Source organism: Cataglyphis hispanica, chromosome 17 (genome assembly GCF_021464435.1).
Source record: "Cataglyphis hispanica isolate Lineage 1 chromosome 17, ULB_Chis1_1.0, whole genome shotgun sequence".
In the NCBI taxonomy this organism is placed as follows: Eukaryota; Metazoa; Arthropoda; class Insecta; order Hymenoptera; family Formicidae; genus Cataglyphis; species Cataglyphis hispanica.
In genome coordinates this window covers 4,796,291-4,811,045 of record NC_065970.1, presented here as the reverse complement: position 1 = coordinate 4,811,045, position 14,755 = coordinate 4,796,291, and the positions used below count along the sequence as shown (strand labels likewise).

General features: G+C 30.3%; 2 protein-coding genes across 2 annotated transcripts; one reads left to right on the top strand and one right to left on the bottom strand.

Moving 5' to 3' along the window:
• Positions 1–10,665: 10,665 nt before the first annotated feature.
• LOC126856017 (nucleoside diphosphate kinase 6-like) lies at positions 10,666–11,733 on the top strand. The gene is made up of 3 exons (XM_050604176.1): positions 10,666–10,995; positions 11,146–11,449; positions 11,529–11,733. The coding sequence occupies exons 1-3, from the start codon at positions 10,918–10,920 to the stop codon at positions 11,708–11,710; spliced, it is 564 nt and encodes a 187-aa protein (XP_050460133.1). The 5' UTR covers positions 10,666–10,917; the 3' UTR covers positions 11,711–11,733.
• Positions 11,734–12,071: 338 nt separating this feature from the next.
• On the bottom strand, positions 12,072–14,506 carry LOC126855979 (uncharacterized). Its single transcript, XM_050604126.1, has 5 exons — positions 14,273–14,506; positions 13,459–14,032; positions 12,951–13,244; positions 12,635–12,771; positions 12,072–12,235 (listed from the first exon to the last, which is right to left on the bottom strand). Exons 1-5 carry the CDS (start codon positions 14,310–14,312, stop codon positions 12,075–12,077), a joined length of 1,206 nt encoding a protein of 401 aa, XP_050460083.1. The 5' UTR covers positions 14,313–14,506; the 3' UTR covers positions 12,072–12,074.
• Positions 14,507–14,755: the final 249 nt, after the last annotated feature.

Below are 14,755 nucleotides of genomic sequence, written 5' to 3'. Positions count from 1 at the left end.
ATAACGCGCGCGTATTACTTCCGGTTTACTAGGGTTTTCAATTGGTGCGCCCGCGTATAAAATACACAGCAGGAAGGACAAGTATAAATAATATAAACACTAATGAAAATAAAATCAAACACAGATACATAATTGCAACGATTGTAATTAAAATAATTATCATAGAGTCGTAATTTCTTCATTCAATATTCTTCATTTATTTTCGAGTTTTTATATTCAATCGCACACATTGAAAATTATTTGCGTCTTGTATGTGTGAAACCTAACCTAACTGGCATTTTTCTTCGTTTATCCCGTATTCGATGTCTTCAGTCGAAAGAAATGGCGCGAGTTTCCGCGACAGCCTACGTCGAAGATCAGAAGGAAGAGGAACAAATTGCGCAACTTTCCTCAAGCTAGCTGGGGGAAAGGGAAAGGGCGGAAGGAACGAGCAAAGGGTCGGCAAGGGAGGAAGGCGCGAAAAAAGACCGCCTCGCGAAATGAGGAGACGCGATTTTTTCGCTCGACGCTCGACTTATTTGTCCGCGTTGATTTTTTTTTTCCCCGTGTCATTTCTCGTTACATCCCCCTTATTGTTGGAAACTTTACGCTTGCCTTCTTGTTCGCCGATGATGCAGTAGCAGTTTTATACTTGACTTCTCTTCAGGTCTATCTTTATGGCGGTATTCGGTATCCCCACACGAGATACTACATCAAAGATTCGAGATAGAGGGGGATATAAAAGCGTGAGGAGATTTAGGAACGAGACGAGGGAGTGTGTTAAATTGTTCCGAAAGTATGTAACAAGATATACTCCAAAGATATTATAATAATCCTGCAATGTTATTCTTTATAAGCTTAAGCTTTTCTTTCTAAAAAGAAGCAGAAGAAGCTCGAAACACAAATGTCAAAAATAAAAATTTTGTGAGAAGCTGTAGTATTTGCATATACAAGAATAAGAATATTAAAATTTTATATAATTTTTTTATATATTTCATATATAAACTATATAAAATTATATAAAATATTTATATATATTTTTTATATATTTTTTTATATATATTTTTATATATATTTTTATATATATATATATTTTATATATATTTATATATATATATATATATATATATATATATATAAATATATATAAAATATATATAAAAAAATATATAAAAAATATATATAAATATTTTATATAATTTTATAATATAGTTTATATATGAAATATATAAAAAATTATATAAAATTTTAATATTCTTATATATATATATATATATATTATAATTTTTATATAACTTAGTTTAAATAATTTTTATATAATATAAAAATATATAAAATATAAATAAATATATTAAAGATCTCATAATTAATCCGAAATTAATGTTAGAACTTTAAATAAATTTTACGTAGGATAATTTTCCCTACAATTGAATGAAGATAGAGAAATAAAGAAGAATGTTGGAAAAAATTAGAAACATCCCGTATATCCTTCGGTGCCTCAGTGCTTCATCTCGCTTAACGCCTTTTGCCGGTGCTATTTACACTTGCAGGGCCACGTTCTCCAGCCTAAAGGATGGAAAACTCGCTCTGATCCCCGGGAGACTTACCGGCCGGGGTGGGGAGGGAGGGAGGGGAGGGGGCGGTGGGGTTGAAGGCGTCCGCCCATGGGGGCGAAAAATATTAAAAACGATAAAGAACTCTCGGCTGCGCCGAGAATGTTTCTTCCTGCGCTTCCTCCTGGGAGATAGATCGTTGTCGTGCGAGCATCGTTTTATCTGTGCACGGAAATCGGTGTGCCCTTGGTATACGTAAGCTAAGGGGGGCAAAGCGGAAAAGTCGAGGGTTATAAATTCTTTGTAATGAAACTGCACCTCCTCGCACGCGTGATTTACGCGCTAATAGAGCACGCGTCTATCCTACTGTGTATGTACAGGATTTTCCGGAATTATCGCCGCTTCTTTATAGTTAGAAGAGTTCTTTGATTATCTCAGAGTCAATATTCGCCGAATGAAAATATCGGGCGGCGGGAATGAACTTCGAATTATATAAAGCTTTGAAAGATTAGAAAACTTTTGGCAGACTTAAAGCGTAAGAAATAGAAGAGTTATTTTTCAATCAAATATTAAAATAAATTTCATTTTGTGATTTTTTTTTTTATGGTTCTCTTTATCAAAAACTAGAAAATTGCGAAGGAAAATGACATAAATTAAAAAAAAAATTCAATTTAAGAGCTGTTTGCTAAAATATTCATTATATCGAAGATTAAAAGGGGTTGCGTGGAAAAGAAAAAAGTTGCGTTTGTATAGATGGATGATGACTTGCTGTAATCTCGATTACATCTACCGCGAGATTTTCATCAAACTTCAAGAGCGGCGTATTCCCCGATGAATACGGTGACCATTTTTCTTCGGAAGAAGTTTAATTGGACGCCGTCTTCTTTTTTTTCAGAACTGCTAATTTTCAATATTAAACATTTTGTAACAAACTTTATTCTTCTCGTTCGCGGGGGACAGCGAGGAATCGGCCATCCTATTCCGGTTGTTAGCCGTGCAAGTTTTGCAAATGTTGCCGCGATGTTTAAGACATTTCTTCCCTCTTTCTTTCCTTGCTTTTTCCCGTTATCAAAGCATTGTACGGCAAGGACTTTTAGTGCCGCCGTTCCTCGAGAAGACCCTTGAGGCTGTTAGGAAGGTCCCCTCTTTGAATACCGGGTGTCTCTCCGTGACCCTCGACAATTTTGCTCTCCCGTCACGTCAAGCCGCAAGTTCTCTCCAAGGGACGGCTACTTTTATTCGATCAGTCAAGGATTTTTTAGTTCTCGTTGCTTCTTGTTGCTCTCCGTCCGGTCGCTCACCTATCCTCGCCTTTTCATCGTACTTCCCATAAGTAAACGAATTTTACTCCGAAGGAACTCAAAAGAACGTCCATGTTGGGAAAAGCGCAAGGACGAAATTTAATTCGCCCGGCAACGTGCGAGAAGATGGAAGGGTGGAATCTTAAGGATCGTCTGAAGTTTCGTAAGGGCGTTCAGATTAATTAGGTTCAAAGGTAGACAGAGATATGAACACTAAAAAAATTTAAGCAGAGCTGCGAAAAATAGGAAAAGATTTTGAATATTATAATATAGAATTATTTTTACACGATGATATGAATTAGAAAAAAAGAGAGAGAGAGAGAACTCGAGTTTTTAAATATTTTTTATTAATTTAATAAAAATCAATAAGATTTATCACAAACTCTCTAACAATAAATTTGCAAAAAATAACAATTTAAATAATCTGAAAGAAACTTTAATTTTATATTATTTTCATCCAGCTATATTATATTAAAATCTTTTACTTTTCCGAATTATTATTATTATATATATATATATATATATATATATATATATATATATAAGATATTTGTTTGACGAAATTTAATTCGCCCTGCAATGTGCGAGAAGAATGGAAGGGTGGAATCTTAAGGATCGTCTGAAGTTTCGTAAGGGCGTTCGGATTAACCAGGTTCAAAGGTAGACAGAGATATGAACACTAAAAAAATTTAAGCAGAGCTGCGAAAAATAGGAAAAGATTTTGAATATTATAATATAGAATTATTTTTACACGATGATATGAATTAGAAAAAAAAGAGAGAGAGAGAACTCGAGTTTTTAAATATTTTTTATTAATTTAATAAAAATCAATAAGATTTTATCACAAACTCTCTAACAATAAATTTGCAAAAAATAACAATTTAAATAATCTAAAAGAAACTTTAATTTTATATTATTTTCATCCAGCTATATTATATTAAAATCTTTTACTTTTCCGAGTTGTTATATATATAAGATATTTGTTATATCGATTCATAACATAACATGCGTTTTATGAATAATAAAAATTATATTACATCTGGAAAAGAAAAAAAAGGCAAATATATCTTCAATGGTAGAGTTACACAAGATATTAAAACTTGATATTGTCTTGTTTTGTCTTGTCTTTGTCAAAATTCGAGACAAAATGAAGATAAAATTTTTAATTAGTTATTAAAACAATACCAAGAATTGTCAAAATTATTGGTTTTTTAAAAAAACTAATATATATATATATATATATATATATATATATATATATATATATTTGTGTGTTTGTAAATTAGATAAGAAAAAAATCTATATTAAACTATATTATCCAAACTTAAAAAGTTTTATTTAATAAATAAATACATTTATACTAACAAATTTAGAAATAATTAATGCAACTAATGAAATAAACAATATAATATATATGTATATAGTGTTTTGGGAAGTAAACAAATGACATCAATAGGAATAACAAAAATAGTAGACATATTTAATAATAATTATTTTAAATTATATTATGAAAATTATGTTAAATATATATCATTTTGTAAACAATTATTCAGTATTGAAAAAATTTTCAATATCAATATAATATTTTTATGAATATTATATTGTCTCTAGTCTTGTGAGAAATCCTGCTTAAAGTATTGCTTTAAGATCTTCTGAATTAGCTGCATTTCCTAGAGCGGAGAAGTAGAAGAGATGGGAAACGTGGGGGAGTCCTAATGAACGATGGAGAAGATTGGAGTGAGGGCGACCACAAAGGGGGAAACGGGATGAGTAAGTGGCATTCTCAGACCGAAGATGCGCCCTTCGCGAGCAAGGATGCTTCGGGAAAAGACAAAATCATCTTCGGCGAACCCGAAGCTCCAGTCGTTCGGATTTAGCGGCGTGTTGACGGTGAATTAAATTTCCTCGGTTCGCTCGTCGTTTTTGATTTTCGTGCTCTTTTTACAACGATTGGCATAACTTAGCACTCCGTTTTGCGAAAGAGATTGTAATTCCCGCCATAATATTAACCACTGAAATTAAATATTGATGAGAAAGCGCGCCAACACGTGGCAAATAAAATCGCTAACTTAAAAGCTTCAAAAATATTTCTCTTTTTTAAACACCTAATATATATAAAAACATATGTATATATACTTAGTAAAATTATTATTAAAAATGATTATTAATTAATTATTAAAAATTATTTTTAAAATTATTATTAAAAATGAATATTTATTAATTATTAAAAATTATTATTAAAAATAATTATTAAATTATTATAAAAATGAAATATTTTTTTACAAATAATAAGGATATATAAATAATATAGGGCTAATAAAATATATATTGTTATAGTAATATTATTTCTAAGAATAATAAAAATTTAATAAAAATGTGTAGAGCAATACTTTCCGACAAAATATTGGAAATATATGAAAATTAATACGGAATCGCGTGAGATAACTATGAAGTAAAATTTTAATTAATATTTCCCTACAAATTTTAATTGTTTAAATAACAGTTAAAAATATTTTTTTTTTTTTTGTAAAGAAGAATTTTTCATGCTCTTTGTTTAAAATCTTAAAAGTTGTATCAGATCACCGAAGTATTGTCGCTAAAAAGGAATTGCAAGCATCAGTTTCTTTTTTAAATTTCTTTGGCAACTCATCTCCGCATGGAGTTAACAAGAGACTCGCACGATCTCTCGTTTGACATATGACGGAAACGTGTATGGCGTCGCGAGCGAAAAGCGACGCCTCGAAAATGCCAAAGAAATTTATTGTTGCTCGTCGACTCGTAGAGCTGTATTTAATGAGATTATTGAGGGATAAGAAAACTTTCTTTTATACACATATTCGCGGAAATATGGCTCATGTGTTTTAAAAAATGGAAGAAATCGCGTCACTTTGTTCGCATCGCGAGCAGGGTTGCTTCGCATATATATATATATATATATATATATATATATATATATATATATATATATATGAGAATATATAAGCAACGTAGGTCTTGCTTAACAAATATAAGGAATTCTTAAAAAGGCAAACTTTTTTTTTCTCAAAACATATTTTTAGCGGATATAAAATTAATTCCTATGAAAATTAGGTCTTATGAAAACAATCAATGATTATGTATTACATGCAAACAGTCTCATAAAATTAAATTTTTTACTTTACAAAATTGCAATTATACAATTTTTATTTTCCATATGATTAATTATTTTACATAATTTCTAAAAACATCCTAAATATTTACTTTCTTTTTAATTTTTTATTTTACCACTTTTTTCTTGCTTAAATCACAGTGAAATCATAGAAGTCAGAGAATACATAGAGTGAATATTAAAATTGATACAATGAAAATTAAAATTTTTGCATTTATATGTGCTCGTTAAAATTACATAAGCCATAAATTTCTATAGAAAATAATATCAAATTTGCCAATGATTTTCCAAATTATTCTAAAATGCTTGGAAAACAATTTTTCGCACTGCCGGAAAACATTTCGGTGTGAAACTTCACGGGTAAAGTTACCGAAAGAGAGAAGATTCGCGGATAAACTTCTTAAGGAGATCGCTGGTATCTTTTTCTTAACTTCTGATTCAACTGTTTTCTTTCGGGGAATAAATATTTGGAGGATAACAATGTGGAAGGGAGGGGAAATGCATTTCTACTGTAAAATCAAACTATATATAACTTTTTAATATTTTTACTAAATTTCGGTTACTTGTCGACTGTTAACTGTCACGCACATTTCTCTCTCTCTCTCTCTCTCTCTCTCTCTCTCTCTCTCTCTGTCTCTTTCTTTTCTCTTTCCAAATTCACGCGTATTTCATAGATTTTATATTTATTCTTTGTATTCATTCTGAGTTGTTTCTCGTTGCGTTTTATTCTGGGAACACACGTTCTTCATTTTTTCTCTTCGACGACGAGAAACTCCTCGTTTTTTGATAACAAGCGCCAGACCACAAAGCTGGATACTATTAAAGTTGTTTTTTTTTGAAGAGGCTGAAAGAAGCCATTTATTGCCGTTTGTCATCGTGCAAGCTGCAAAAAGTGGATAGAAAATAAGAGAAAGAAGGAAAGAAGGAAAAAGAAAGATGGCCCTGGTGTATGACTTAAAACTGGTCCAGACAAGAAAACAAGAGTTGGAAAAATACAAAATACGATTCCGCCGTTTTTACGGACAATCCGTTCGTAAAATTCCGGCCGAATTCGATTTGAAAGTTTCCACTATCTCATTTGTATTCTTTTATTCAGTGAATTGCCTGTCCGCGTCATCGTGGATGCCCGGTCAACGAGCTGGATAATCTAACATAATTTGTTTGAGCGCAGAACCAAAGTGTTACTAAAACCTAAACCCTAAAGATAATTTTTATTCTCTTGAAAATTTATGTAACATATTTTTATACTATAATATATTATGTAATATAATCATATATTTGTTACATTATTATATTTTTTATTATTATATATTTTATATTATCATTGTATATTTTTTATATATAATTTATATTTTTATCTTCATAGTTTTAGTGATTTAATTAATATAAAATTATTTTTTCTACATAAAATTTTAAAGAAAAAGAAATTTTTAAAGAGAGAATATTTTTGGAAAAATGTCGGAAACTTAAATATATAAAAAAAAAAACACGCTAGCGTCAGAGATTTGATTTTAAGGATTAATAAAGTAAGTAGAAAGAATTATTTAAAAAAAATTTGATAATGAAAAATAATGTGAGTGCTTTTGTAACAACGAAATGTTTCGTTATGTCTCTCGGTAAAGAAAAACGTAATGAAAATTGCTTCTTTAGTTTAAATAATCGAGACTGCTACCCGTTGCTGTTGCTGCAATTCAAGAGATTGACGCAAATCGCGAACGGGTAATTAATACGAATGGTAGACCAATTATACGCTGGTACATTAATTCGACGTAACGCTCGCGCCGACAAACCGGCGGCGAATCAATATTTTATTCGTAATTTATCACTCACTCTCGCTCGTTGTCGTAACGCACATTCGCTGATCTGCATGTGCATATGAGCATGAATACATGTATATATGTATGTGCACGAATTTAACGACGGGACTGACCGCAGATGGGTGCGCGACACGCGATTACCATTCCGATATAGAGGAATTAGTTGCGATAAATCAATCCGAAAGGCGCGAGATTTTTTTCCCGATCGATGTTACCGATCCATAATATGATGTTGCGAAATAAACGAGCTGAAAATTGAAGAAGTTTCTTCGATATAAACTCAGCTTTTTTCAATTTTTTTCCGTTTTAAAATTTAACTAAATTCCTATATGTAGAATAGACTTATATTTTTAAACTCAAAATCTTGTCATTCTATAAAAAAAAAAAATCTTTAGAATTTTCCTATACAGGGTGAGTCATTTTAATATACCTAACCGCTTAGAGATATTTTTTTCTACACCTTTTACAAAATTATTACTACACTTTTTTAAATGAAACTATTTAAATTTGTTTATATAAATTAATTCCTTGCAATATTCGGTGCATAAAATTATAAGGATACGTAGCCAAAAATTTAATAGTTTACGAAATATTTTATACTTCAATGTGACATAATTTTACATAAATTTTATGAAATATCTCATAAAATATTTACTTTTCGATTATCTTACCTCAATGTTTTTATACACAAAATAATAAAAGCAGTCCATTGGTGTAAAACAAAAAAAGTAACTATTTTTTAGAAAAAATATAAATTTGATATAAAACAAACATTTTTTTTGGTAAATAATATAAGAAAAAAGATATTTGAATGAAAACATTAAAATGACTCACCCCTTATATTCTATGCCTAAATATAAATTGAAACTTTAATAATGGAAAAAAAGACTACAAAGATACTTTCAGGAAATATTTTTATTTGATTTTGAATTTTGTTTTTGATTCTACGTACTTTTAAATTATAAGCACAAAATTTAAATTATATGTTACAAAATTTAAAACTTATATAAAAATCTTTGACGTTGACATGACATATGTTACATACGTTACATATACATATATTATATAATATATGCATTCAGCGTAAGACGTACGTTTCTATTTTTTCTAAAATATAAAGATTTTTTTCACGATTATAATGGATTTTGATTTGGAAAAATGCAAACATAAATGGAGAATCCTTTATTGGAATCAGTTGCATGAAGATACGACTATTAAAACAGTCCGTATCACGATTCCTATATCGAGATCGCTCAATTAAGCCTTCCCTCTCGCAAGGACCGGTTGTATATAAAGGGTAAATCCCGCAGAATCTAATGCTAGCGTTCCCAAAGGTAATTTATAGCTGGCCATTGTATTTCGAATGCTTCGTCGTTCCTCTGGTATAACCGAGGATATCAGAAACTAGAAAGAAAAGAAGCTGAAAGACGAAAGAAGGGTGCAACAGGACGAAGCAACAGGGAAGAAAGGGAGACCATTGTAGATACGTCTGACAGACTGGTGGATTGTTAGAGGAGGGGGAAGACGGTTAAGAAAAGAAAAAGTTGGAAGAGAGAATAGTGGCTGGCTGGCTGGTTGACTTGAACTACTGGCAATATTGCGTATTTTTCTTATTCAATTCTTCTTTACCGTCTTTCGCGACTTTTCATCTTATTTTATTTTATTTATCCGAACATATACACACGAAGGTATGTATGTATAGTATACTTGCGTATATATCTTATTCCCATTGTCTTCAATCGATTCAATCAGTTTTGATATACAAAATAGATATGCATCAGAATCTTCGTCAGGACAATTGTCAATCGTAATCGCTTCTTTGATGAATCTCGAGTTTGATCCTTTCTTAATCGAGAGTGATTATTTTACGTATTATATCTCTGTTGAAACAAAATTTATATAATTAATTTAAAAAAGACTTCAGATTTTTACAATATATTCAAACATATAGTTAATTCTGGCAAATAAAACTAACAAAATTTTTTGATATATTTTTAAGTTGTGAACAATCGAATACATTAGTATGAAATAGCAACAAATGTGATTATATAATATATTTGTAAATTTATTTATATTATTAAGTCACATTATTAATTTATTTATTTTCAATTTATTTAATTTATATATTTTTAAATATTATTACTTATTTATATTATATTAAGTATTTATATATATTATATCATTAAATTTTAATTATTATCTATTTATATCATTTATGATGTTATATTTTTTATTTATGTTATTAAGAAAAATTTTTCGCATTTGCAATAATATATAAAGTCGAAAAGAAGTTATATGCTTAACAACACATAATATCCAAAAGACGTCCAGAGGACATCCAAAGAATATTCAGAAAATGTTTTTACATCCAGAGAGTTAAAATATCCATGTCCAAAAGACCTTTAGAAGACATCTAGATAATGTTAAATTATTATCAATACTATATAATATTTCATAATTATGTAATATTTTCAGCATATACAAAAAGTGAAGAAAATAAAATACCATATTTTCAAGGATTTTAAACAGAAAATCTTGTAAACTTTATAAATATTACAAAATATTTATTATTTCCTTTATATAAATACGTTAATTTTAATATTAACGTATTTTAACAACATTAATTAATTGATCAATAAATAACCATAAAAAGACGATTAAATGACGTTATTTTTATGACGATATGTCGTCAAAAATGTTAAGTCATTATTTAATCGATTGACGTCATACGAGAAATGACCTTAAAATGACGTTATAATGACGATATCTTGCTACTTGGGTCTTTTAAACATGTATATATTATTGTTATAGGATTTGCACGATTTACAAATCCTTTTACAATTAAATTTTAAATATCAATGGGGAGGAAAAGGGTAGAAAGTGATAGTAGTAAAATATCATCGTTTTGTCAGAATGTCAATCGAGTCAATCAAACATCTTCATTATGGTTATGAATGAGAGCAACGTACGGCACGGAATTTTCCGAATGCGCGCAGGCGTACAATGTGTGTGTTTTGTGTATACCGGACACGTGGTAACCCATAGACATCTATTTGTCATGCACGCTATAATGGCGATACCGCTCTTGAACTCATGTAAATGATCCGAAGAATGTTGATATGCAATCGAAGAAATATCTTCAGTTAACATTGGCGATACTTAAGCCGCACGTCGTCAAATCCCCCTTCGTTCTTCAGGTATGAGTACTTAACCTTATTTCTCAAGAAACACAGGCAAATCGCAAGATATACAATATATAACAAGAAATTTGATTCGCGCGATTTAGCGCGCGAAGAAAGCGAGAAGATTTAAAAGAATTATGACTGAAATCCGCTCTGACTTTTCAGAAGATTCGCGATTTAATAATCGACAATAATTTCAAAGTTGTCAGATCGCGCAGGGCGACGATATCTCGCGAGGAGGCGGAGTTGTTTTACAAGGAGCACAGGGACAAGTTCTTTTACAATCGTCTCGTGACATTTATGTCCAGCGGCCCGTCTGACATTCACATCCTGACGGCTCACGATGCTATCGCCAAATGGCGACAGTTGATGGGCCCTACTAAGGTCTATCAAGCGCAATACAATGCACCGGACACTATCAGAGGCATGTTTGGCCTGTCAGATACCAGGAATGCTACACACGGATCTGGTAACACAAACATCACAATATCAAGATTATTCAAATGAACTTTACATATAAAAAAAAAAAAATATATTGTTTATTGTAGATTCAACAGAGTCAGCAGAAAGAGAGATTGAAATATTCTTTAAGGACTTTGACACAAAGAAGTGGTACGAGAAGGAGGAGATATTTTATAATTTGGGCAGATTGCATTTTGATCCAATATCTTTTGTGCATACTATCGACAGGAGTTACTTAGAAAAGCAAGATGAGCATATTAGAAAATAATCAATATTATTAATTTATTAAATAAAATATTATTTATTATTTTTAATAGAAGAGGTACTTTTTATCTACAAAGTTGTCAAACTCAGAGTACATGCAGTTTTATAGGAAAATAGTTTGAGGAATCTTTCTCCATTGTGTAAGTGTAACATATCTTCAAACTGTTATACAAACAATATAATGTTACATAAACATTAGACTAATCAATTTTTCATACTCTTGAAAAATATATACACAATGGTGATTCTCGCCATTTTACAACAAGATATACAATTATGTGGACCCTTAAAACAGTAGATGATGCATTTAAACAACGGATAATTAATATCTAAACACATGCATTGTATTCTGATTGAAGCATTGCAATTTATGCATTTATTTTCACGTAAACTTTGGGACGCGAGAACACCTTGATTCCTTCTTCCAGTTTATTCAGTTGCTTCTCTATTTCAATCTTACGTCTCTGTGCTCTTAAAGTATCTGTCTTTATGGGCATCATATTTAATTCATTGACATAATCTTGATAATCTGCATCAGAGACATAATCAAACATTAGATCTAATTAATTTTCGGAACAGACATGCTTGTTATTAAGTTTCATATATTACGAATTGGGCAAATCAAATATAAACCGGATCCAAAATATTTTAATGTATCTAAAGCTCACTGCATGGAAGAATTCGTGAACAATTAGCTATAGATATGTCCCATTACTTTTTATGACACAGAAATAAAAGAACTGCCAATGCGGTGGCAAAATTGCTTAGATTTTAAGGAAAACTATGTAGAAAAATGACTTGGATGTGCACTAACAATATTTTGATCGAATAAAATGTTTTGGGAAAAATCCGATTTATATTTGACTTGCCCATATATATATATGTATTATTTTTTTAATAATACTACATTTTTAATAATATTACCCACTTTTTTTTAATAATCGCAGTGTCTCTTTACGCTCATGGTCAGGTATGGGCACATGACCCTCTGGACAGTCAGGATGCTGTGCTTCTGCTTTAATTTTTTGCTCCTTTTCTTGTGCTTCCTTTCTCACTCGAAGATATCTATTCGAAAAATTGTTGTATAAAAAAATCTAGCAAATTATATAAATGTTCACCTTATATTGATATTCACATTATATTGATTGTTATTATATTGATTGAGAAATACGAAAGAAAATAGAAAAAATTCTTTTAAAATCACAGAGAGATGTAAAGGAGAAAAGTTATTTGCTACGTCATACTTAGGAATAACACCCTTGCGATAATTCGGTAGTGGTACACCATTGTTAAGCTGTATCGCCAATTTAGTGGCAATAGAAGTACGTTCTTTATTCAATTTGATAAAGTCGATTTCTTCTTTAGGTGCCGGCGATACGGAATTTTGTAAATCGACATTTTGTACATCTTGGAGATTACGCATATCGCCTCTATCTGTAGGTGAATTGATTTGGTTCTTTAAAGTTTTCTCATCTTGCTGATTTAAATCGCCATTACTCGCTGTTTCATTGTGCTTTGTAACTTTCTTTGAGGGATATCTGTGCGAAATAAATCAGAAGGTTAATAAATTAAATATGTTAAGTCAAATATTGAAATAATAAAATAAAATTAAATTAATTAAATGAATTATAAGTAAAGAATTACTTTCTCAATCTTTTTTTTACTAGCTCTATTCTATCCTAATTTAACATTATTTTATATATTTGTAATAATTTTTATGATTAAAATCTTTAACACAGCATATATAGTTACCGAATAACACCTTCAGAATATATACTTTCCACTTCATCTGTATCTAAAGTTTGAATTCCTCGATTTATATATTTTACAGTAATTTGTTCATTTGTGTTATCTTCAGATTTGAGCAAGACATCTGGTTTGGAAACTTTTGGCTCCATTTTCTGCTGGTTTTTATCATGCTTGCTAGTTTTCTTCTGTCTATCTGATATATTATTATTATTATTTATTCTTTGTCTAATAATCTTTTTAGCAGGAACAGTATTCTTTTTGTCCAGTCCGAGTGTATTGTTTTCATTTTGAATTTGCACTTCATCCTCCACCTTATCAGTTGATGCTGAATTATTAGTTTTCAATTGAACATTAGTCTTTGACATTGAACTGATATGATTATTTTTTTGTTTTTTTCTCTCTCGGAAAGTGGTGGCTACCCTTGCAGATATATTATGATATCTGTCTGTCGCTTTGTGATGCTTTTGCAATTCCAATTTCTGTAGCTCTTCTATCTCCTTATTGGCTTGAAAGCATTGTTCCATTCGTCGCAGATTTTTCACATTTTCCTGAATGAAATTCTTCCTTCTGATTGGCTCTATAACAGTATTAAAAATATATGTTACACATTATTGCTTTTTATACATTATAAAAGCACACATCAGTAATTTTACGTTATCTTTATACAAATTTACATGTTAACTATTTTTCATCTGCAATATATTATTGAATGAAACTTATTATCAATTTAATTATTAATTATTAAGTAAAAACTCTTATTTTGAGCTTTTTTACAATTATTTGGAATAGAAGATACGTAATAACATTATATACTTACTTGGATCGGGAAAAATGCCTTTCAACGTTGTTATTTTCATTTTTTCCGACAACGATATTCGCCAATATTGTCACTCTGTCACGTTTACAATTTGCATTTCCAGAAAAGCAAAATCACATTCAACTGACGTTCTCTCTACCGCATAATTTTCATTTCGTGCACGTTGTTCTTGCCGTTACCACATAAACAATTTTGTTTACGTAGCCGCACCAGACGATAGCCGTGTGCTGTGTATAACCTGATCCTGATCTGTCAAAGCGCCAGTCTTGCCAATTGTTGTCCAGAGCGTAAAACTATTCATGGCGATTTATGAATGGATTTACCGATGAATGGTTATGATCGTATTTTTCAGCTACATCTTTTATTTCTTTTTTTTTATATATTTTTCTTTATTCTTATTCTTATTTTAACAATAAATCGTGAAAATACAATTTTGTCTTACACAGAATGCAAAATAAGTATTAAAAAAAATAATAATATATG